At 52.2% G+C, this 21,248-nt stretch overlaps 9 protein-coding genes across 9 annotated transcripts; 2 read left to right on the top strand and 7 right to left on the bottom strand.

Annotated features, from left to right (window-relative positions):
- The first annotated feature begins 115 nt into the window (after positions 1-115).
- Positions 116-1,308, top strand: LOC131216401 (general transcription factor IIE subunit 2). The gene is made up of 4 exons (XM_058210883.1): positions 116-254; positions 320-418; positions 489-651; positions 715-1,308. Exons 1-4 carry the CDS (start codon positions 193-195, stop codon positions 1,276-1,278), a joined length of 888 nt encoding a protein of 295 aa, XP_058066866.1. The 5' UTR covers positions 116-192; the 3' UTR covers positions 1,279-1,308.
- A 100-nt stretch (positions 1,309-1,408) lies between these two features.
- LOC131215851 (clavesin-2-like) lies at positions 1,409-2,441 on the bottom strand. The gene is made up of 2 exons (XM_058210248.1): positions 1,728-2,441; positions 1,409-1,666 (listed from the first exon to the last, which is right to left on the bottom strand). The coding sequence occupies exons 1-2, from the start codon at positions 2,439-2,441 to the stop codon at positions 1,409-1,411; spliced, it is 972 nt and encodes a 323-aa protein (XP_058066231.1).
- Positions 2,442-2,815: 374 nt separating this feature from the next.
- Positions 2,816-3,921, bottom strand: LOC131215850 (clavesin-2-like). The gene is made up of 2 exons (XM_058210246.1): positions 3,211-3,921; positions 2,816-3,145 (listed from the first exon to the last, which is right to left on the bottom strand). The coding sequence occupies exons 1-2, from the start codon at positions 3,919-3,921 to the stop codon at positions 2,891-2,893; spliced, it is 966 nt and encodes a 321-aa protein (XP_058066229.1). The 3' UTR covers positions 2,816-2,890.
- A 487-nt stretch (positions 3,922-4,408) lies between these two features.
- Positions 4,409-5,461, bottom strand: LOC131216669 (retinaldehyde-binding protein 1-like). The gene is made up of 2 exons (XM_058211222.1): positions 4,732-5,461; positions 4,409-4,667 (listed from the first exon to the last, which is right to left on the bottom strand). Exons 1-2 carry the CDS (start codon positions 5,446-5,448, stop codon positions 4,422-4,424), a joined length of 963 nt encoding a protein of 320 aa, XP_058067205.1. The 5' UTR covers positions 5,449-5,461; the 3' UTR covers positions 4,409-4,421.
- A 460-nt stretch (positions 5,462-5,921) lies between these two features.
- On the top strand, positions 5,922-6,934 carry LOC131215849 (retinaldehyde-binding protein 1-like). Its single transcript, XM_058210245.1, has 2 exons — positions 5,922-6,644; positions 6,713-6,934. Exons 1-2 carry the CDS (start codon positions 5,922-5,924, stop codon positions 6,932-6,934), a joined length of 945 nt encoding a protein of 314 aa, XP_058066228.1.
- Positions 6,935-7,447: 513 nt separating this feature from the next.
- LOC131215848 (alpha-tocopherol transfer protein-like) lies at positions 7,448-8,888 on the bottom strand. Its single transcript, XM_058210244.1, has 3 exons — positions 8,881-8,888; positions 7,788-8,514; positions 7,448-7,708 (listed from the first exon to the last, which is right to left on the bottom strand). The coding sequence occupies exons 1-3, from the start codon at positions 8,886-8,888 to the stop codon at positions 7,448-7,450; spliced, it is 996 nt and encodes a 331-aa protein (XP_058066227.1).
- Positions 8,889-9,098: 210 nt separating this feature from the next.
- Positions 9,099-10,187, bottom strand: LOC131216610 (clavesin-2-like). The gene is made up of 2 exons (XM_058211145.1): positions 9,442-10,187; positions 9,099-9,361 (listed from the first exon to the last, which is right to left on the bottom strand). Exons 1-2 carry the CDS (start codon positions 10,168-10,170, stop codon positions 9,101-9,103), a joined length of 990 nt encoding a protein of 329 aa, XP_058067128.1. The 5' UTR covers positions 10,171-10,187; the 3' UTR covers positions 9,099-9,100.
- Positions 10,188-10,999: 812 nt separating this feature from the next.
- Positions 11,000-12,037, bottom strand: LOC131215846 (retinaldehyde-binding protein 1-like). Its single transcript, XM_058210243.1, has 2 exons — positions 11,297-12,037; positions 11,000-11,233 (listed from the first exon to the last, which is right to left on the bottom strand). Exons 1-2 carry the CDS (start codon positions 12,035-12,037, stop codon positions 11,000-11,002), a joined length of 975 nt encoding a protein of 324 aa, XP_058066226.1.
- Positions 12,038-14,649: 2,612 nt separating this feature from the next.
- Positions 14,650-16,636, bottom strand: LOC131215845 (zinc finger protein 574). Its single transcript, XM_058210242.1, has 3 exons — positions 15,621-16,636; positions 15,377-15,549; positions 14,650-15,308 (listed from the first exon to the last, which is right to left on the bottom strand). The coding sequence occupies exons 1-3, from the start codon at positions 16,634-16,636 to the stop codon at positions 14,650-14,652; spliced, it is 1,848 nt and encodes a 615-aa protein (XP_058066225.1).
- Between the last annotated feature and the right edge of the window lie 4,612 nt (positions 16,637-21,248).

Genomic DNA, 21,248 nt, shown 5'->3' with positions numbered 1-21,248 from the left:
TCGCGTTTACGGCACTCACCGGCACTCATTCATTGATCGATTCCGTGAGCTGTCATTTGGTGACGTTGTTTTCATTTCACTTTGTTTACAACTGAAGGAGATCGAAGTTTAGGACGGTGTCGAAGTTTTTACTAAAATCGAATAAAAAGCCATCCATTTTAGGTTGCTGAAGGAACCGTTACTAACATCACAATGGATCCAGCACTGCTGCGCGAGCGGGAGGCCTTCAAGCGGCGGGCGATGGCCACGCCAACGTAAGTAGCGCCTTTGGTGCCGCTGTGGCATTGTGGAAGTCCTTCATTGTTACATTCTTTTCTAGCGTCGAGAAGAAGGCCAAAACGGAAAGTTCTTTCACGACACCGAAGGATATGAAAAAGCCTCGTTCGGCCTGCGCACCGCCCAAGATTGATGCCTCCAAGTAAGGATGCGATCGAGCAAGGGCTTGATGCTTCGGAGACTAATGGCCTTTGTTTATTCCCTGTACACAGCTACAAAACTATGTCCGGCAGTTCCCAGTATCGCTTCGGTGTGCTGGCAAAAATTGTGAAGCATATGCGCACCCGGCACCAGGAGGGAGACGATCATCCTTTAACTTTGGACGAAATCCTCGACGAAACCAACCAATTAGACATAGGATCCTCGGTGAAAGCGGTAGGAAATGGTCCTCATTGGTCATTCGTTATGAAACTCATGGTACTATCTCCATTCCAACAGTGGCTACAGGGAGAGGCACTTCGAAACAATCCAAAGATTGAACTAACCCCGGACGGGCGATTTCTGTTCAAAGCCGTGTTTAAACTTAAGGACGGAAAATCGTTGATGCGCCTCCTGAAGCAACACGACCTGAAAGGTCTCGGTGGAGTGCTGCTGGACGACGTGCAGGAGTCTCTGCCGCACTGTGAGAAAGTGCTCAAGAATCGTGCTTCGGAGATCATTTTTATTACCCGACCGAACGATAAGAAAAAGATTCTGTTCTACAACGATCGTACGGCAAACTTTCAAGTTGATGAAGACTTCCAGAAGCTGTGGCGTTCCGTGACGGTCGACGCAATGGATGATGCGAAGATTGACGAATACCTTGAGAAGCAGGGCATCCGCTCGATGCAGGATCACGGACCGAAGAAACCACTTCTGCCGAAGCGGAAGAAAATACAGAACAAGAAACGGCAGTTTAAGAAACCCCGTGATAATGAACATTTGGCGGACGTACTGGAAACCTACGAAGACAACACACTCACGCAGTCGAATGCGGTGCAGGAAATAAAGCAAAACAACTGAAAACGAAACAGACTGTCGATTGTATGATAATGAGCAAGTTTATTCACATTTTACATAATAAACTAAACGCTGGCACCAATATACCCACCGTGCTCGAACCCTTCTCTTCTTGTAATTTCGACGATCTCCACTAATCTACATCCAACTTACGAAAACTGCCGATCGCTCCACTATCAAGTTCGGTACACTCGCTGGGATTCCAGATAGAGGCACACCGTTTTTGATCTAGCTTCATACCGTCCAACCCGAGCAGAACATCCTTGTGGTGGCTTAGCGTTTGCCTCAACTGGCGCTTCAAGTCCGATGCGTCCTGTTCTCCGCCGTACTCTTTCGGCAGCAGCGGTCTCAAGTCGGTTGTCGAAAGGAATGCATCCACCGAACTGTAACACTGTGTGAAGAGAAGAAGCTGTTTGGTGATGCACTTGTTGCACCTATCATGCCAATCTTACCTTCAAACGACTACGCAACTTTTCGCTGCAGCAGCTCATAATCCATTCGCCGACGCTGGAGGCAAACAGGGGCAGGTTTAAAACGTGCACCTCTCGCACTCGCAGCGGAATCGACTTGTTGATGCAATCGACGTAGTTCTTAATGTCCGTAAAGGACCACAGGGCGAACGCTCGCATCGGCACGTGCGAGTGATCGGAGATGGTCACTGTTCCGGAGATCTGGTCCCGCTCGTCCTCGAACAGACACTCCTGAATCATCGTAATGAATCGGATCTGTTGGCTCACCGAGAATCGATCGATATCCACACGGCCAAAGCGCACGAGAAGCACCTGGCGGCCCTTGGCGTCCCTGCCTAACGGCAATATAAACTCACTGTCTATCAGCTCGTCCACCCACGGCTCCGTGGTGTCCAGTGTAGCGAACCAAGCCGGGAACCGCTGCCGCATTGCCAGGTACCGCTCGAGCGTCTCACACGCCGCGAGGTGCGCAAATTTGCGGACACGCAGAAACCGCAACAGAAATGGGTAATCTGTGCGGCACGTTAGGATGGCAGGATTCTTCGCTATCCAATCACGGATTTGCTGTAGAGCCTGCTCCGCGATCGCAGTCTCTTCGCGCAGCTCGTCTCGCGCTAGCTGACGGTGCAAGGTCGAGTCAACCGGGCGATACGGGTCGTAATTTGGCGGACATTTAGCCACGGTCGGTACCGCCATGATCAGCTATGTCACTGTAACCTACGCCAGAGAGAGCAATCGAACTCGTCGGTGGATCGGTCGATCGACGACTGAATGTGGTGTTGATGGCGCTGCGAATGCATAGCGCTGCACCAAACACGCTAACCTACTATTAGGGTCGAACTTGAACCAGTGTCTACGGCCAGCTGGTTTTATCGGTACATTTTTTAATGCTAGCTTAACCAATCAGATCGCTTAACCGGAGATCGAGTGAACGGCGTTGTGGGAAGTATGCATTTATTTTGCACTATTTTTCCATACATCAGCCACTGGCCACTGGCGTGTAGGCCACTTTCGTGAGAGGTTTTCCAAAACTTTCGAACGCAAACAGATTTTTACCATCCGACCCTGAATGAAGTAGGGTTTTCCTTATGCCTTTTTACCATGCTTCGTCGTCTCAAAAGATCAACAGATTCACGTTTGGCCGGTTAGTGAAAATCGATATGTTTCAGCACCGCTCCCGCAGCAGCCTCCGCTGGCGAAGGTTCTTCCTCGTCCCATACGGCCGCATAGTGATCGACGTCTACTTCCATCCGATCGAGCCCAAGAACGACCTGGCGCTGCTCTTCGATTCGTTTCCAAAACGAACGACTCAGTTCGCCCATGTCCACCTGCCCACCATATTCAGTCGGTTTTTGGTGCGGTTCGATAAGTTGCTCCAGCTCGGCGATCGTTGAATAGCACTGCAAAGGATAACAAATATTACTGATCGGATGACGGTATTTACGTGTGCCAAACTCAAACTTACGCGAATTTTCTCACGCATTTTGGGATTTGCAAACGACAGAAACGTATCAACCGCAGGAATGCCAAACTTTGGAAGTACCGCCGCATGAATTTCCCCATAACGTAGTGGATACGAACGGCTGTAGGCTTCCATGAGAATCTTCAGTTCCGATGTGCCCCACTTGTCATAGTTGTCCACGGTGGTCTCCGTGAAATCGATAAGCACTTGGACTCCGCCGATCTGCAGCTCTTCGCTCTCCAGCATCGTCTCCATGATCATTGCTGCATAGCGTCCATCATGCACTGCCAGGTGCTTTTGTCCTTCGAAGCGACCAAAGCGTACTAACATCACAGCCCGGCCAGCAGTGTCCTGGCCAAGGTACAGAAACGGTCCGTTCTTGATAATCTCACTCATCAGGCCTTCGTTGCAATCCAGATTCTTGAACCAACTCGGATACAGCTCCCGTAGCGATAGGTAGCGCTCGAGTGCCTCGCACGCCATCGGGACAGAGAATTGACGGAAGCGCAAGAATCGCAGCAGAAACTTTGCATCCGTACGGCAGCTCCGGATGTGTGGATTGTCCACGATCCACTGGCGCATCTCGGTTAGCGCTTGCTTCCGAGTCGCGTCATCTTCGCGCAGTTCCTCCTTTGCGATCTGCCGGTACTGCTCCGGTAGTGTAAAGCGGTACTCATCGTATGCCGCGGGACACTTTAGCACCGAGTAAGCCATACTTGAAGCAGCGTACTTCCTTGCGGTTTCAAACGATGCACCAACAGAACTGATCGTACGAGGAGCCTCACGAACGCAAGAATGGCAAGCTTCCCGATCGGAAGCAATCAATCTCTGGAACATTTGCTATTGAACTGACCCCAACGGCCTATTCGCTATCAAACGGGCCGAGAGATAAAGTGCAAAAATAAAACATTGCATTACTTCACCTTCGTTGATCTTCAATTCGGTTGAAAATAGGCGAAACTGTTTTGTCTGTTTCGTGTGTTATCAAACGGTACAGTAAATCTTAATCTCGCACCACCATTTTCAAGACTGAATTTCGCTCCCAGACTTCGATGTTCTTTACAGCCATATTTTTTGGCACATAATAGTCAAACAACTTCATTTGCTTAAAATCCCTTTTTCTTTCCCAAAAACGAAGTTTAGACACACGCAGCTATTTTGTAGCCTTCGTTTCTGTTTTATTGTGACCCAAGCTCTGATGTTTGATCGTACGATCAGTCGAAGCTCAAATTTTTAAACGCCTTCGCCTCCATCAAGTCCGGATTCTGTTCGTCCCACAGCGCCGAGTAGTGGTCCAGGTCGATCTCCATCTCGTCCAGTCCCAACACGACGTTCTGGAACTGTTCAATACGATCGGCAAACTTCTTGTTGACCGCATCCAAGTCCAAAGTGCCCCCGTACTTTTTCGGCGTAATCGATGGTTCCAAATGTTTCCACAGATCCTCAACCGCTGCATGACACTTTGAGAAACGACGGAAAAGCTGATCAGTGCAAAACCGATACCCCAAAGTACCTCCCACTTACGTGCACCAGCTCACGAAACTTTGGTGGAGTGAAGGAAAGCGCCCGTTCCGCGACCGGGATCCCAGCCTTGGGGATCAGGGCACCATGGACTTCCCGGTACTGTATCGGGTACGCGCGGCACAAGCCCTCCATGACTATCTTCAATTCGGTCATTCCCCAGATCTCGAACAGCTTCTTGCTGGTGCCGGTGTAGTCGAGCAGCACCAGGATCCCTCCAATTTGGACCTCTTCCCATTCGAGCAGCGTTTCGAGTATCATCGTCACGAAACGAACCGTTTGCGTTGGGTCCCAATTTGCGAACGGCTCCGTCTGAATCAAAACCACCGTACGTCCATCATTGCCCTGGCCCAGCACTGACAGACCGCCTGCATCGTACATCTGCCGGATGATCGGTTCCTGGAAACTCGATCCTTTACTCCACGTTGGATACATTTCGCGCCACGTCAGGTAGCGTTCCAGGGCTTCGCACGCCATCGTTACGGATAACTTTTGGGCTCGCAGAAATCGCAGCAGAAACGAATCGTCCATGCGCACCTTATGGATGTGCCTGTTGTTCACTATCCATTCGCGCATCTGCGCCAGTGCGTGCTCTCGAATCTCGTCGGTTTCGCGCAGAGTTTCCTCGGCCAGCTTCCGGTACAGCGCCGGCAACTGGAACCGATACTCCTGCTCCAGCTTGTACTCTTTCACCACCGGGTATGCAGCCAGTTTGGACATTTTCTCTGCCACGACTTCTTCCGTACGGAGTGCACCGAGAGACTGGCGGTCCGTTCGAAACCGCGACCGGTTTAATATTGATAATGAACGATGATTTGGTTGCAGCCGGGTGAACAACGATCATCCTTATCGCCATTGCATTATTTGTGGATGCATCTGGATTTTCGGGTATGGGCTGCTTGTAGCCCGGCAAGTGAGTGTGGCAAAGGAAATGCATTTTAATTCGCAATCAGCGATCGGTTAAGCTTGAAACTGCACTTGCAAAAGGAAGTCATACTCGACATGGCCCTTAGCACCCAGTGATAACCCTGTACGGTGACCTTCGAAGTAATCGACCTACGCTGTTTTTTTCTTCCATCAATTGATAGAATCCGCGCTCCCGAATTCCTGGCGAAGCTACATAAGCTGCTGCAGGTTCAGGTTCCGCAGTACAGTTCCGTTCAGGACCGCCACTGCGAAGCACTGCCATCGAGATGTCGAAATTAGCAGGCTACAGTGTGGACAAGACGATCACGGAATGGGACGAGTACAAGTTTTCGCTTCCCGAGTTGTACCGCGAATTGGCTAAGGAGGAACTCCGGGAGGATGACACCTCCAGGAAGCAGGGCCTGGCCGAGATGCGTCAGTGGATTGTGAACAACCCGTACATCCGAAAAGTGCGCACGGATGCGAAGTTTCTGCTGCGATTCCTGCGGTTGGCCAAGTTTTCCGTCCCGATGGCGTGTGAGGCACTCGAGCGCTACCTGATGATGCGGGAGATGTACCCCGTGTGGTTCAAGAACATCGACAGCCATTTCTCGCTGATGAAGCAGATGTACGATCAAGGCTCCGCTTCCATCCTGGGCCAGGACAGCCACGGTAGGACGGTGGTGCTCTTCCGTATGGCGTTCTTCGATGCCACAATTTGCAAACCGCCCCAGGGTGGCCAATTTGTGGCCCTACTAATCGAATCATTGCTCGAGCTGGAAGAAGTGCAAATCGGTGGGATACAGCTGATGATCGACTACAGCGACTTTGATATGCAAATTGTGGAACAGTGGAGCTCCGCGGATCTTCACACTAGCTTCAGGTCGTTCACCGGCTCGTACCCGTTGCGGTACAACGACACGCACGCGGCCAGGCTCCCGAAGAAGGCGCTTCCGTTCACCGAGAAACTCCTCTCATTCGTCAACCCAAAAGTTCGCGAGCGGATCAATGTGAGCTAGCAGTAACCCAGTTCGCAGTCCTACAGATCGATAATTAAGTCCGGGTTCCCTCGTTTCAGTGCTACGCCACGGTCGCAGAACTGGAGAAGCACTTCGATCCGGCGCTTCGACCGACAGGATACGGTGGGGATCTCGATCTGGATGCCATCAACCGGAAGTGGTGGGCTTTTATTGAGCAACACCGGGAGGTTTTGACTGCAGCGGATCAGATGGAGATCGATCTCGATCACTACGCCCCGATCTGGGACGAGCAGAACGCTGCCGTTCCGACGCAGGTTTGAATTCCCGGTGTAGCAAGCAGACTCAGCAGTGCAATAAATATGAGTCAAATTTTCGCATAATCGCTCAATGCTGTGTTTATGGTGTCTGTCGACGAAAAGGATGTATCTGTGAGAGGGGGTCGAACACGTGGCCCCGACCTTTGTGACAAGAGCAAAGCCGTTTATCTGGATTAACCCGGTAATTGTAGTACTCTTTGTGCAATTGTTTGCCTGGGCTTCGTATAAAAATTCACACGCCAAACGATTGTGCCAGATACTGTGATACAGATAGGTTGCTGTTGATGAGTTCAGACAGTACCTGGCCGGCAGCGTGGGCTTAACCACTGAAACTTGTTTAAAATGTGCATATATTAGATTAGGCGGCGTCGGCGACGCTTCACTCAGAGAGAATCGCTCGAAAGGCGCAAACTTTCATTTAAGGGTTGTTTTGACTTTCCGTCTACAGGATTAGAGTTTTTGGAACCCACATGTTACCCATTAACTTTATTTATAACTAACCACTCGCTGATCCGGTTAATCTACAGCCAGCTTCCGGAAGCTTCCAGCCACTCCGCTATCAACTTCGTTCTCGTGGTCGATTCCTTTGGCCCACAGGGAAGAGTAGTGCGCCGTATCGATGTCCATTTCGTCAAGCGCCAGCAGAACATCGCGTCTCGCCTCCAAGTGCTTCAGAAACGCTGCTTCCAACTGCTGCAGATCGGCTTCACCGCCGAGCTCTTTCGGCAGCCGCGATGCTTCAACGTGCTTCGCCACGCTCTCAACACTGTCATGACACTGGTTAAAGAAACAAAAATGGACAAAAGTTTGAATGGCAAAAGAAGCTCTCGAAAGCCGCCCCCTTCTCGTTCCTTACGATGATGCGTTCCCTCAGCTTGGGGCTCGCGAACGACACCAGCACGTTGATGATGGGAACCGCAAATTTCGGGAACTTGATTCCGTGTACCTCACGCAACCGGATCGGGTACGAGCGGTTGATGGCGTCCATAAAGATCTTCATGTCCGAAACACCCCAAATGCCGTAGTGCTTCAACACCGACCCACGATAGTCACACACCACCCGGAAGCCACCGATCTGCGCTTCCTCCCACTCTAGTAGCGCTTCGATCAGCAGGGCCGCAAATCGTCCCTCCTGCAGGGCCGTAAACTTTTCCACGTTGAACCGCGCGAATCGAAAAAAGAGCACCGTGCGTCCACTCTTGTCTTCACCCAGCCGCGCAAACACTCCGTCCTTGAGCATCTCTCGCATGGCCGGTTCCTGGTAGTCCAGGTTCATGAACCACTGTGGAAAGGTGGCCCGCATGGCCAGGTATCGCTCGAGCGCTTCGCATGCCGCCGGAACCGAGTACTTCCGGAAGCGCAGGAATCGCAACAGAAAGGACGCATCCGTGCGACACTTGCGTATGTACGGATGTTTGGCGATCCATTCGCGCATCTGATCCAACGATTGCTCCCGAATATCGTCATCCTCGCGGAGTTCCTTCTTCGCCAGGTTGCGATACAGCTCCGGCAGGGTAAACTCGTACTTTTCGTAGCCGTCCGGGCGCTTCTCCACCGAGAAAGGGCTGTGGGAGGACATTTTACTGACGCGCGACGTGGTGCTCAACCGAAGTGAACCGTATGACTGATGGATTCAATCTAAACCCGAGCTACGGATGAACGCGATCGCGCGGTGGAACATGTCGCACTGGAACCGTGGGATCGAAACTTGTTTACGTTTACGATTGTGCACTCGCAATCCTTGTAGTAGATAAAAAAACATGTTTTTTGTGCCTGAAACACGATTCAGAAGCGTTTCTTTTTTCAATGACTCATTGTGAATCGAAATGGCGTGTAGTCATTAGTGGCTTAATAGTTTTAATGCTAAGGGGTAGCGCAATGCACCCAGCAAAATGGCCGTAATCCCACCAGCCACTGAGCAATGTTTCGTACCTTCGTACCTTGCTCACAGATTCATAACAATTCAAACAATCGAAAATAAGATAATTAAGGGAAACGTGATTTTTAAATATTTTGTACAAATTTAGTTTCTCAATTTAGACGCAGATCGTAACATGACTTTTGGGGTCCAAGATCAAACAAACGACAACAGGGGTCACCTAATCATTCCCATCTTTATTGTAAGCATGTGACTTCCTTAAGGTTAGTATAAAACTTTAGTCTGACTATCTAATCAACGTTCAGCTTCCGAAAACTGCCCGCCACTCCACCTTCAACCTCATTTTCGACCACGTGGCTCTGGCTCCAGAGCGCCGAGTAGTGCGCGGTATCGATGTCCAGCTCATCGAGCGCCATTATCACGCTCCGTCGATCCTCGAGGTGTTTAAGAAACTTGCGGTTGATTTCGCCCAGATCAACTTCCCCACCAAACTCCGTCGGCAGCACCGAGGCATCGAATTTGCTCTTCATTTCCAGGACCGTTTTGTGACACTGCGGAAACGTCAAAGAGTATTATCGGGCAATGCTTTACACGGCAACTCTACGGCAACTCTACCCCAAAATGCACTTACAATGATCCGCTCCTTCAGCTTCGGACTGGCGAACGTGAGCAACAGGTTCAGGATGGAGACGGCAAACTTCGGGAGCTTTGCACCGTGCACCTCGCGTATCCGGATCGGGTACGAGCGGTTGATGGCATCCATGAAGATCTTCATGTCCGTGACACCCCAAACCCCGTAGTGTTTCAGTACCGTGTCCGTGAAGTTTACCATCACACGAAACCCACCGATCTGGACTTCTTCCAGCTCTAGCAGTGCCTCGATCACCAGCGCCACGAATCGACCCTGGTCCAGGGGATCGAATTTATCCACGTTCATGTTGCGGACCGAAAACAGAATCACCGTGCGGCCGTCGCTGTCCTGGCCAACCCGGAAGCACACACCATCCTCGAGCAACTCTCGCATCCTCGGCTCGTTGCAGTCCAGGTTCTTGAACCACGTGGGAAACGTTTCTCGCATGGCCAGGTATCGCTCGAGCGCTTCGCATGCCGCCGGAACCGAGTACTTCCGGAAACGCAGGAAACGCAACAGAAAGGACGAATCCGTACGACACTTGCGTATGTACGGATGTTTGGCGATCCATTCGCGCATCTGATCCAACGATTGCTCGCGAATATCGTCATCCTCGCGGAGTTCCTTCTTCGCCAGGTTGCGATACAGTTCCGGTAGGGTAAACTCGTACTTTTCGTAGCTCGCCGGGCGCTTTTCCACCGAGTATTTACCATCGGCCACGAGCGACATCGTGCGCAACGATCTAATCGGCACCGCACATTAAACGATACTGTCGCACCGTTCGCAAACGTTGCTCGGTGGGAGCGACGGAAGATGAAAAACGTATCAAAAGCAGTAAATCTGTACTTGCGAACCCGCTTAGAACGAGAAGCCTAGACTTGCTGCTACGGCTGATTTAATTGCCTGCCTACCTTCGAGTGCTCGGCCACGAAACGTCAGCGATCGCGGCTGATCGCTGTAAGCAGCGATAGCCGCGGTGCCCTTGCGCGTTGTACGCAGCCTTGTAGTACGCGGTTTGAATCGATCGCTCGATCAAAAGCCCATGCTGCACTGTGATCGCATCATGCTTTCGATCGCCTCGAGATGCAAAGCAGATATTGTGCTCAAACAATGCGATCGACACGAAAATGTGTTTCGAGCAACACAGATTTATTGTTTCTTTCCAACCTGAACCTACACGCTAGTTAAAACCATTCAAACACATTGCGCTGTATGTGCAGCTGGTTCGTAGCCTGATCCACTAGACGGTGATAGAACTTAATTTTACACGTCTATGAACATCTGCTGCTCTCTCTCCTATCAACGATGACCTCTCAAGGGGGTAGCGGAATAATATAGCGTAAGTGCAACCTGCTAACCCCGGCACGTTGGTGATTATTTTATATTTATCTCATTACACCCGGGGACTGACGGCTACTCGCCTGGAGGTCCATCCCACGTGCCGCGACACAGGGGCGTGCAAGTGATCGGCTAGTAAATCAAGTTTGGAACCGGCAGCCAGTACTTGTATGAAATCTGTGACCGACGCATAAGGCGCTTGGTGAAAACCTCACGAGGATCAGTCAATCTCCATCCCAAACTCGATGTCGCCTTCGCTGGTTTCGTTCCAAAAGTGAGCGTACGGTGCACAATCGATTTCCATTTGATCTAACAACAGTAGCATGTCCCGCCTGGCAGCAAGTCGGTCCTTCAGCTTCAGGGTAATCTCTTCCGGGCTAGACTTTCCACCGTACTCTAGCGGCAGCAGATCGCGATCGACGTACTTCAACACACCGTCCATCGTGCCGTGGAACTAGCGAAAGAAAGGCAACAATTTGTTATGCAATTTATCGCCATACCGTGTCCGGATACTCACGAATATGCGCTTCCGAAGCTCTTCACCGGCGAAGCTAAGCACGAGATTCCCGAGGGCCTGTCCGATCAGGGGCAGGTGAACAATGTGCACTTCCTTCACGCGCACCGGCAGAGCATGCTGGACGCAATCGATAAAGTTTTTCACATCCGCCAGCTTGAAGCACATGAAATGGCCCATCGTGGCCGCGGCACAATCTATGATCGCGACACCTCCACCAATCTGGACCGCCGTATCGTCAAAGTACGCTTCCATCAGCATGTGCTGGAAGCGTCCGAGGTGATAGCAGTTGTAGCGCGTGACATCGAAACTGCGCACCCGAACCAGGGCCACCATGCGGCCAGCCCGATCCACACCGAGCGGCAGACAGCCGCGTACCTCGTCCACCAGCTCGCGCATATAGCGATCGGTGGGCTCGAGGTTTTCGTACCACAGGCGAAACGTCTGACGCATCGTGAGATAGCGCTCGATCGCTAGACGGGCCGCATCCAGATCGTAGAGACGGGCACGCGCGAACCGCAACAGGAACAGGGAATCGGTGCGACACTTGCGTATGTGCGGATGCGCGGCGATCCATCGGCGCAGCTCGGCCAACGCCTGCACCCGACCCTGCTCCGTTTCACCCAGTTCCTGTTTGGCAATCGATCGGTGCAGTTCCGATGGTGGGGACCCGTCGTCGTTGTCCTCGTACCGTGGAGGACACTTTTCCACGGACAACGGCCCAGGTACGGAGCTGGACGCCATTGTGGGAACGATTTCGAAGGCCGAACCGTTGCACTGCCGATGGTCAACTGATGCGCTGCAGTGCAAGTGCATACGGCACGCGATTCGAACTGCATTCGACGGTGCCTAACGGTGCGGAGCTTTCACTTTCACGCATAGCTCAAGCGCCCAACCAATACCAGTGGAGCCACTATCGCTTCGATGCCGAGGTAAATAAGTTTTTGCGTCCATCATCAGCAGCGAGACGGCTAGGCGATGGCCATTCCGAGGCGCACTTGAACTAACCTATCGCAAGATGGCAAAAACGCACGACAGACTCCGAATCTGTGGCCGGCGGCCTGCATTAGAACCGGTTCACTGGGGCCGGTCGTTAATCCGATGCCCGTGACACTGACTAGCTTCTTGAGCAAACACTTTAATGTTTGCAAACTGTCAAGGGCAAGGGCCAATAAAAAGTCATTTAACCTTGCGGAGATCTTAGTAGACACTGGCTGTAGATGTTGCATGTAGATTGATGTAGATAGATGATGTAGATTCGCGAAACGTCTCTGTCGTGACCGTCTGGAGAGTGTTTTGAAATCGTATTAGATTAATTTAATCCGTTGTTTGCAGTGCTTATTAGCGCTTTCCGAGTGATTAATTAGCGTGTAAAGTTTAAAAAAATTAAATTAAATGAATGTAACGTGAAGGGAAATCAGTGCCTACTTTTAGGCTGCATACTTCGTGTAACGCTCGGGTAACGTAACGTCTACTCGTTACGGCATTAAAGCCCGGCCCACTTAGAATCGGGAACAATTGAATTAGCTCTATCTCGGGGTTGGTTTGACTTAGGAAGTATGTCAAGGTGTCAAAACGAAGGTATTTTATTGTACTTTGAGAGAAAAGTTTTAAAAATCGTTGTCGATCGTCGGATGAATTCGCGAACTTTCTTTGGAATGCGCGCCATCAGTTCATCGTCCTGTTTGTGATGAAAACCATGGTTTTCCGTTCACAGGTGCAAATTCCTCGCCAGATCATTAGTTTTCGTGAAAATTTATTGACAAATTCAAATTTGAACTTGGAGAAGATATCTCCCCGTGCCGTGGCGAGATAAAATTTTGGTGCAAGAAGCTGTCCAAAATCCATTCACCATTCATCACGTATGTTCCGTCGTCCATCAAGCAAGCATCCTTTGTACCTCGTCGGCAGTTTTTTTTCTTTCGAGTTCCATTAACACTGGTCATTTTGACATCATTTTAACTGGTCTGGTACAAGGGTAAGCCTTATAAGATGCACTTTTTTATTTGTTTATGGAAAACAAACGCCTTATTATTTTTCGATGCATGAACTTTTCTTATCCTCCAGCGAAATGGTGTTGTGAATTGGCCTCCAAAGAGTTGCGATTTTACACCATTGGACTGTTATCTGTTGGGGATCAGTGAAACACAACAAACCAGCAACTATTGACGACCTCAAGACCGGAATTCTTATTGCTATTGCAGAGATAGGACCACAGATAGTCAAAAATGTATCAAAAATGGGTCGATCTAATGGGCTACTGTTAGGCCAGCCGTGGTGGACATTTGACCAACATTATTTTCTTTTCACATACACATTCACATTTCACATTCACACAAGTTCAAATATCGAAAAATATTAAGCTGTTTGTTTTTAATAACCAAATAAATAAAAAGTGTATCATATATGGCTCACCCTATAGAAAACGACGGTATATCTAGTGTTAAAGTTAAAGAGAAGTAAAAAGACGAACTCACTGTTGCTGTTGCCAGTTTGTAAATGGTTTTTATTTTTATTAAAAAAAATCCTTACATCTTACCGAGCACACGTCTTAGGATACTAAGAGCCGCAGTCGCATCACAACTTAACTATACCTATTGCACCTAACCCAGCCAACCGGCAATCTGCTCCGGGAAGGGGGCAGTGTCGTCCTTAGTGTCTACCGTAATCTATTTGCACCTTTCGATCAGCTTCACCTTTTGATACTGTCAGCTTACAATACTATCAATTTGTTTCTCAATTTCTGCGATCAATTCGGCTTACCTTACTCACTATTCACCATGTTGTAAAACTGCCAACTTCTGCTACGCGGTGGGGTCTGGATCTTGCCAGCCACGACACCAAAAGCAAAATTAATCCAATCAGACTAGAACATTCTCGTCCTGTTTTGTTGCGTTTGCCATTAAAAACTGCCCTGCTCCGTCGTAATGCAACGCATCAGTAAAAACTCCCCTAAACACTACAAACATACCTTAAACGCTACACAGTGGACAGCCTTAACTCGTAACTGCTCCCTGCGGTCCCTCCTTCATCCGAAGGAAGAAAGCAAAATGCACGATGCTACATTTGCCTTCGGGACACGCAGTAGAGAATCTTTGGTTCGCTTAGCTGTTAGGTAGAAAAGTGGGATGTAAAAATGTACAACTAACCGGTGGTCCGGCTGTCGCAGCCTTACTCCTAAGCCTACCAATGAAAGTTGTAAACTGTACAGACAACTTGTTAGCGGCCAGGCACAATCTTACCAAAACTACCAAAAAAGAAAACCCAGTATCTCCTGGCCGGGGCACAGTGAAAAAGGGGACAAATACTTCATTTCACAGAAGGAGATCATCACTTTCGCGGAACTACGGCCCATCTTACGCCATCACCGGGTAGGTTTGCGTAAACTCGGTGGTCCCACTTCTGGTGGCATGAGAATGCACCGGCAAGCCGGCAGCACCAGCAGTGACGCCCGTGTAGAGAGCCGTGCCGGCGGAAGTGGCGAGCCGGATCACGCTGATCCGGTTGTCGGTCGGGACGGGAGCTACGGTGGGGGCGCTAGTCGAGTGCCCGGCAGCCGAAGGCGTTAGAAACCGGCCGGCGCGCTTACAGTTGTCTCCGAACACTTCTCGGATCTTCGCACGGACCACATCCTTGAACGGGATGCTGGCGGTGGCGAGTTGATGGCGCTGGTCCGACTCACCCGTTGCAGCCGCGCTCCGGAACACTCCGGTGGCCGTGGATGGAATGGCTGCTTCCCTTGGTGGTGGCTCCGATGGCCCCGTGACGGTGGCCACCGGTTTGCAGCTTTTACGACGCGTCCCACGGTTCGCCTGCTTGGCCGGTTTCGGTGGTTTGTCGTTCTTCAGGCAGGACGAGTCCTCGTGCTTGTAGAGGTACGACTTGAGGGCGAACGATTTGCCGCAGCGGCCACACGCGTGGGGCTTCATGTTCGAGTGCGTCTGCACGTGGGCCCGCAGGTTCGACTTGTCGGCAAACGCTTTCTGGCAGACGTTGCAGCGGAACGGTTTCTCACCTGCGCGGAACCGGACCGAAAGGAACGGTAAGGAACGGGAAGATTGGCAGCCTGGAGCGTAGACTTACCAGTGTGTGTGCGGATGTGTCCCTGCAGCAGCCACGGTCTGGAGAAGCATTTTCCGCAAGTCGGACACTGGCAGCCCTGGTTGTGGGTGCGGACGTGCATGGAGTAGGCCGGCATCGACACGTACACCTTCGAGCAGTACGGACACCGACGAGCCTTCTTGTCCTCCAGCGAGCTGTATCACCAACGAAAAAAACGGGGAATTAATCACGGGGAATAACTAGGATACGGAACAGGAATGCTTACCGATGCGTCTGCCGATGACGGGCCAAGTTGGACGAAGTCGAGTACCGCTTGTTGCACTCCGGGCACACGTGCACATCGTCGGACGATCCGCTCACCGTTTCGTCGCCACTGCTTTTCGGGCTCAGGTGATCACCCAGTCCCGAATCACTGCCCCCGTCCCCCGGGGTCGGACATGATGCCAGCTCCTCCGTAGGTCCCGCCGGTTCCATACAGCTGGCACACGGGCTGACACAGGACACGGTGCGAGCCTTGCGCACCTTCTTGCGGTCAAACACTTTGTGCGAATAGTGACACTCGACCACGGCCGAATCCTGCGACTCCTCGGACACCTCGGCCGCCAGGCCGTTGCCGTAGCAACGACTGACAGCCTCCGGGGCCGGTGGGCTCTCTGATATAGGCGTCATCGTCACGTCCTTATCGGCCGGCGATAAGCCACCATCGGAAGGGACGAGCGTCGTCGGTGGAAAGTACACCAGGCAACCGCGATCGCTATCGACAACGATATCCTGCGGCGCACGGATACCGGGGTCCACGGTCGCCGTCACACCGGAGTTCTGCATTCGGTGGGTTATCTCCCACGTTTTGGTCCACTTCTTCTTCGTGACCATCGTCGAGAGATCGTTCGAGGGCGCTAGGGAATGTAGGGTTCGGGGGTTCGCCGCTACGGTTGGGCTGGCCGGGCCGACAACGGTGCTCGAGATGCTGACCACTATCGGGATGCTGACCGATGCTGGCTGCTGGCCAGCCAGGGTGTACGCCGGGTAGGACGCCGGCACGTAGTAATCGGTCGACGGGACGATAACCATCCGGCCCGCTGCGTCCACGTACTGGACGAAATTGCACATCATCGGCTCGTACGCTTTGGGCGCGTGCACATGTTGCTGATGATGCTGCTGCTCCGTCAGGTAGTCGGGCAGGGCCACCGATGGCAGCTTACCGGCCGCTATCGACACCTCGGCCAGCTGAGTCAGATTGTACAGCTCTTCCGGCACTTGGGACGGAATTTCCTGCACCATCGTGCTCATCGGCGACAGGCTACAAAAGAAGAAGCAACCCCACCGTACGATTAGACGCTTCTACGTTGATGATTCACGGATTTTCATCACCAATTCTGGCGATCGGAAGCTCCCGCAATCGAACAACGCATTTACCGCTCAGCTGTTCGACACGGAGGCGTAAACACACGGGGATGCTGGCTCCCTGTTTCTATTTTTCGTTACAAATTTTGAGATGCGTATTTCGGGAGATTCTCTTCCGCCGCGGACCACCGTGGCGCCTTCGCACATCCTGCCTGCGCCGCCACCGCCCTGTGTTGTGTTTATTTTGATTGTGCTAGCGGAACCGGTTCGCAACCAGATCGGGCGAATCGGTAGAAAACTGCTGCTGGAAAAACTACGCAAACAAATCCGGGGAATTTAGCCCATCCGTCTCTGATCCGATGCGCACTTTTTGCGTCGCATCGCACGCGGAGCCAGTAGCAATGGCCGCGAGGTGAACGTACTTTCGGTTGATTGATTTGTTCGGTGCCCAGGGCACCCGGGGAAAGTTTACGGAAAATGGATAGAAAACGAAACGTTGGCCACACGATGAGTGTAAGGATGCGGATACTCTTAACCTTCGCAGCAGAACCCGGCTACGGCTCGTAAATCAACTCGCCCGCATCGCCATTGAAGCCGCATCGTCCAAATCAATAACTAATAAAGGGCGATCGCCGCCTGTGTACGATCGCAGGTGAACCCGCGCGTTTGGCGCTTCGCATCACCTCCGTTTATAGCTTAATTAGTGGCCACGGCGACGGCCATTACGCTTCGTCCTTTCCAGTCGATTCGTGCCGCAACCCGGGTGCATCGGCTACCATCGGCCGATCAAGGAGAGGAGCAGAACGCTCCGGAACCGAGCGTTGATCTTGGACGCTGGCCAACCAACGATCGGGTGGTTGTAAACATTTCGTCGTCGTCGTCGCCGAGTCTGATTTCCCGCGCATTTAACCCGGCGGCGTCCGGCGATGGCCAACCACCGTCTTGAGTGGAGCGGATCCGCGTCGGGAAACGGATTAATCGGGTTTTCCCTCTGTGCGAACGCACTCGAAAAGGGCAGGACCATCACTACTACTAGCGCCGATCGGTGGCGGTGAAAAGTAAAAATACTGGCCTCGCCACGAATGACGCATTTGCGGTTTTCGGCCGTCGGTTCGGCTGCAACAACCACTTTTCCTGCTTCGCGCGCACGCTCGCCCGCTTCCCGAGAGGTTGCTGGTCAGTGATCGACACTGACAGGCGCCCGGGGTGGGGGTGCGGTCCGGGGTTTGGGGGCCGCCAAAAACGTGGTGAAATAAACATTAACGTGTGAACGGAAAATCCGCTGCCAAAAAGCGTGCGTTTCGCGAACAGCAGACGCGCCGGCCCGAGGCCCGAGCAGCAGCAGCAGCAGCAGCAGGTTGTTTCACCTTTTGCCGGACTTTTCAGCCGGTCAGGGCGGCGCACAGGGCCACATTAGATCATCCACTTGTTGAAGTTTATTTTCTAGTTTTCGTTTTCCTCGCTCCCGAGCACCGGGGCGTTCCTTGTTGCAGGAAACCATTTGCCGACCGGCCGGTGGCGTGAGCGTTCTTTAAGCGCTTCAAAACGCGATGTTTATATCGGCCGGCCACTAATGTCCGGTCCCGGTGGTGGTTTTTCCCGATCGTCAGATGATGGCCATCGTCGGTGATGATTGACGGCGACAGTACCCGATATGCTTCCCGTCGGTCCGCCATTATCGGTCCGCGATCAGCTGTTTGCTGGCGATAAGCGGGATTGGATTTTTATTTCCGATGCCCCACTTCAATTGTGAATTATGATTCAATGCTGTTGCTTCTGTCCCGCCAAAAACTGCCTCGCCATTCGCTGGCCAAGCAGCTGTTGTTGCTCGGGGTGGACGCGTCACGCGTCTTTTCGTGCCGTTGACCAATAAATAGATATTTATATTTTGAAGCACCCCCCGGAATAGAGCGACCATTGACGCCAATATCGTTCAAGAACGTTCGGCTGGTGGCCGGTTCACCCGAACACACCCTCGTGTAAATAATAATTTAAATCTTTAATGGTCTTATGTCGATCACTGTCGTAAAGCGGTGCTTCCTTGTTGTTCCGCCTGGCCACCACAAGGGCCCGGCTGTTAATTAAAGTCGGCAAGGGGCAAGCCGCACGCCCACAAACCGGGCTGTTTTGGGGACGGAAATGGTTTCGATTAGAATTATTGAACAAGGCCACGAAAAGCGGCTCTTGAAATCGCTTCCCGTGGGCATCGCCAGACCTTTCCACTTATTCCGCGCGTTAAGTGGAAGTGTACTACGCCGCAACGACCCGGACGTCGTATCGAGACGCACGTATCCTTGGGCACGGCCTCAGCCGAATGTTTTTGGCGCACATCGTTACATCATTATCGAGCGTTCCAAAGACTCTGCTCCAGCGTGTAGGCCGCATTGACGCACAATCGGTGGCGGCGTAGGTCGTTGGTCCACTTCGGAAGTGTATGCATTCCAACACCTTCGCGTGGCTAGGGATCGCGCGGTCACACGCAGCATCCCCGGCGATGGTCATACGCTGGCCGTTTAAGTGCCTTCGCCTGATCGGACCGGCTGGATCGATCCTATTTTTAGTACCCAACCGACACGTTGCGGAGGAAAATTGACTTCCAATACCAGGCCCGGCCCACTACTCAACCACCACACGCAGCTCATCTGGAACCGGAGATTGACCCGGAGATAGTACCGAGTGTGCTGGGCCAACCGAATTCTTAAAGATCGAAGCGTTTTTAAAATAGTTGCCACCCGCAGCACGTAAAGCGATCCCCCCATTAAGTCACCTGGGGCCACTAGACCCGCAACGGAGCGCCTGTCAGGGAGATGTCAACTAATTTGTTGAACGGCGCAAAACCTGACCCATCCCCAGCGCGAAAAAACCGTTCACTCACCTTCTCCGAACATGCACCCCGTCGGGGGCTAAGCTGAGCCGTACGCCAAAACAAACAGCCGATGACGATGACGACGAGAGTGTGCTTGCGCCGAGGACCTCCGCGAGGGGGTCGGGTTCTTCACTATTTCTTCGCGTGAAAATAAGACGCACGTTTTCGCGGAAATCGACGACCCTCGACGACGAGTCCTGTCAATATTTTTGAGACCGGTTCCGGCACCAACTCCGATGGAAAACTCTAACGATCGCCGATGTTCGTTACGGGAGGGGATTTATTTTGGTCTTGATCACACTTGGCCACTGTTTCACTTGTCGGCTTCCGTGCGTATCACGAAACTCTGCTGGAACCGAAAGCACAGTCCACCAAATTTCCACTCCGATCGCGTCCAGATTTTTCCGGCCACGGCCACACCAACAAATTTTTGTTTATTTTCGTTCAACGCTCACACCACTATTACGCACTCCGTTTCGTTTGCCGATCCGGTGGACAAGCGTGGAAAACTCTCCCCGGGAAATTGACTTCCTTCCAGGCTGCTGCTTGCGCACTCGATGCCGGCTTGACGCAAACTGAAGCCGATCGCACCGGGAGGCTGCCAGTTTTCCCCGTCGTCGTCAGGAGCCGCCACTCGGCGCGACGGTGATCCTCGCGTCGATCCCAGCACCTCTCTCTCTCTCTCACACACTAGTTCTGTTCTACCTCTCACTCTCGTGTTCTCTCCAACACTCTCGCTCTCTCTCTCTTTCGAGTGAACAGAAAAGAAGCGGTGCGCGGCGCAGCATAAGTGGAAAATCATTTTCCTTCGCGATCCGGGGTGTCGATCGGGTGCGAGCGAGAGAGCCGCTGATCGCAACGGGGATGCTGAACAAGGATCGCACATGCTGTGCGCGACGCGCGCCATATGATCCACGCCGTGAGCATCGTCGCGACACGCAGATGCACACGGGAAATGCATCCTCCGCGGCCGCCGGTCGTCGACGCGGCAGCATAACTCGAGCAGCGTGTGAGGTAGAAGGAAGATGGAAGAGAGAGCGAGAGCGAGAGAGAGAGAGAGAAAAGGGTGAACGGCAAAAAATAAACAAATCAATCCATAAACATCCGCGAGGAAGCGCTGTGCGCGTTCATTCAACGATCCGATCCGATCCGGTTTCCGATCATCGATGTCCAGGGGCCCCAAATTTCCGATTTTAATGAAAGGTTTTTATGGAGTTGTAATGTATAAAAAATGAACCAAACGACCAGCGTAGTTAGCCCACTGAAGATCGCAAACATAAGAGCATAAACCGTTGGTGCCAAACCGATGCTCCTGAGCGCGTGCGCGCAACATTGCGAGGATCACCACGAAGATGCAGGCCGCGCAGCAGCTTGCATCTGCGAGTGCATTGCGAACGAGTGAAGCCGGCCTGGCGAAAGGGCAGATGTTGCGTGTTGCCGACGTTATGATGCTCTAAAGCCGGGCCCAAAACAATGCAGACGCATGTTGGTCGAATGTCGCGTCCTGGGGTTCACGATCGTACCCAGCTCGGGCCCGAGATCACGGCTCGGTTCAAAGCGAAGCGATTGAAACCCTATGGTGTTCGCCCCCAACTGCGGCGTACGAGCATCAGCATGGCTTCAGTGATTTTGCGGCCACGCCGCATGATGCTCTCCGGTGGAGGTCGCCTCCGTTGAGCATGA

Source organism: Anopheles bellator, chromosome 1 (genome assembly GCF_943735745.2).
Source record: "Anopheles bellator chromosome 1, idAnoBellAS_SP24_06.2, whole genome shotgun sequence".
NCBI lineage: Eukaryota > Metazoa > Arthropoda > Insecta > Diptera > Culicidae > Anopheles > Anopheles bellator.
The sequence above is the reverse complement of the archived record's forward strand: the minus strand, read 5'-3'. Positions and strand labels throughout refer to the sequence as shown.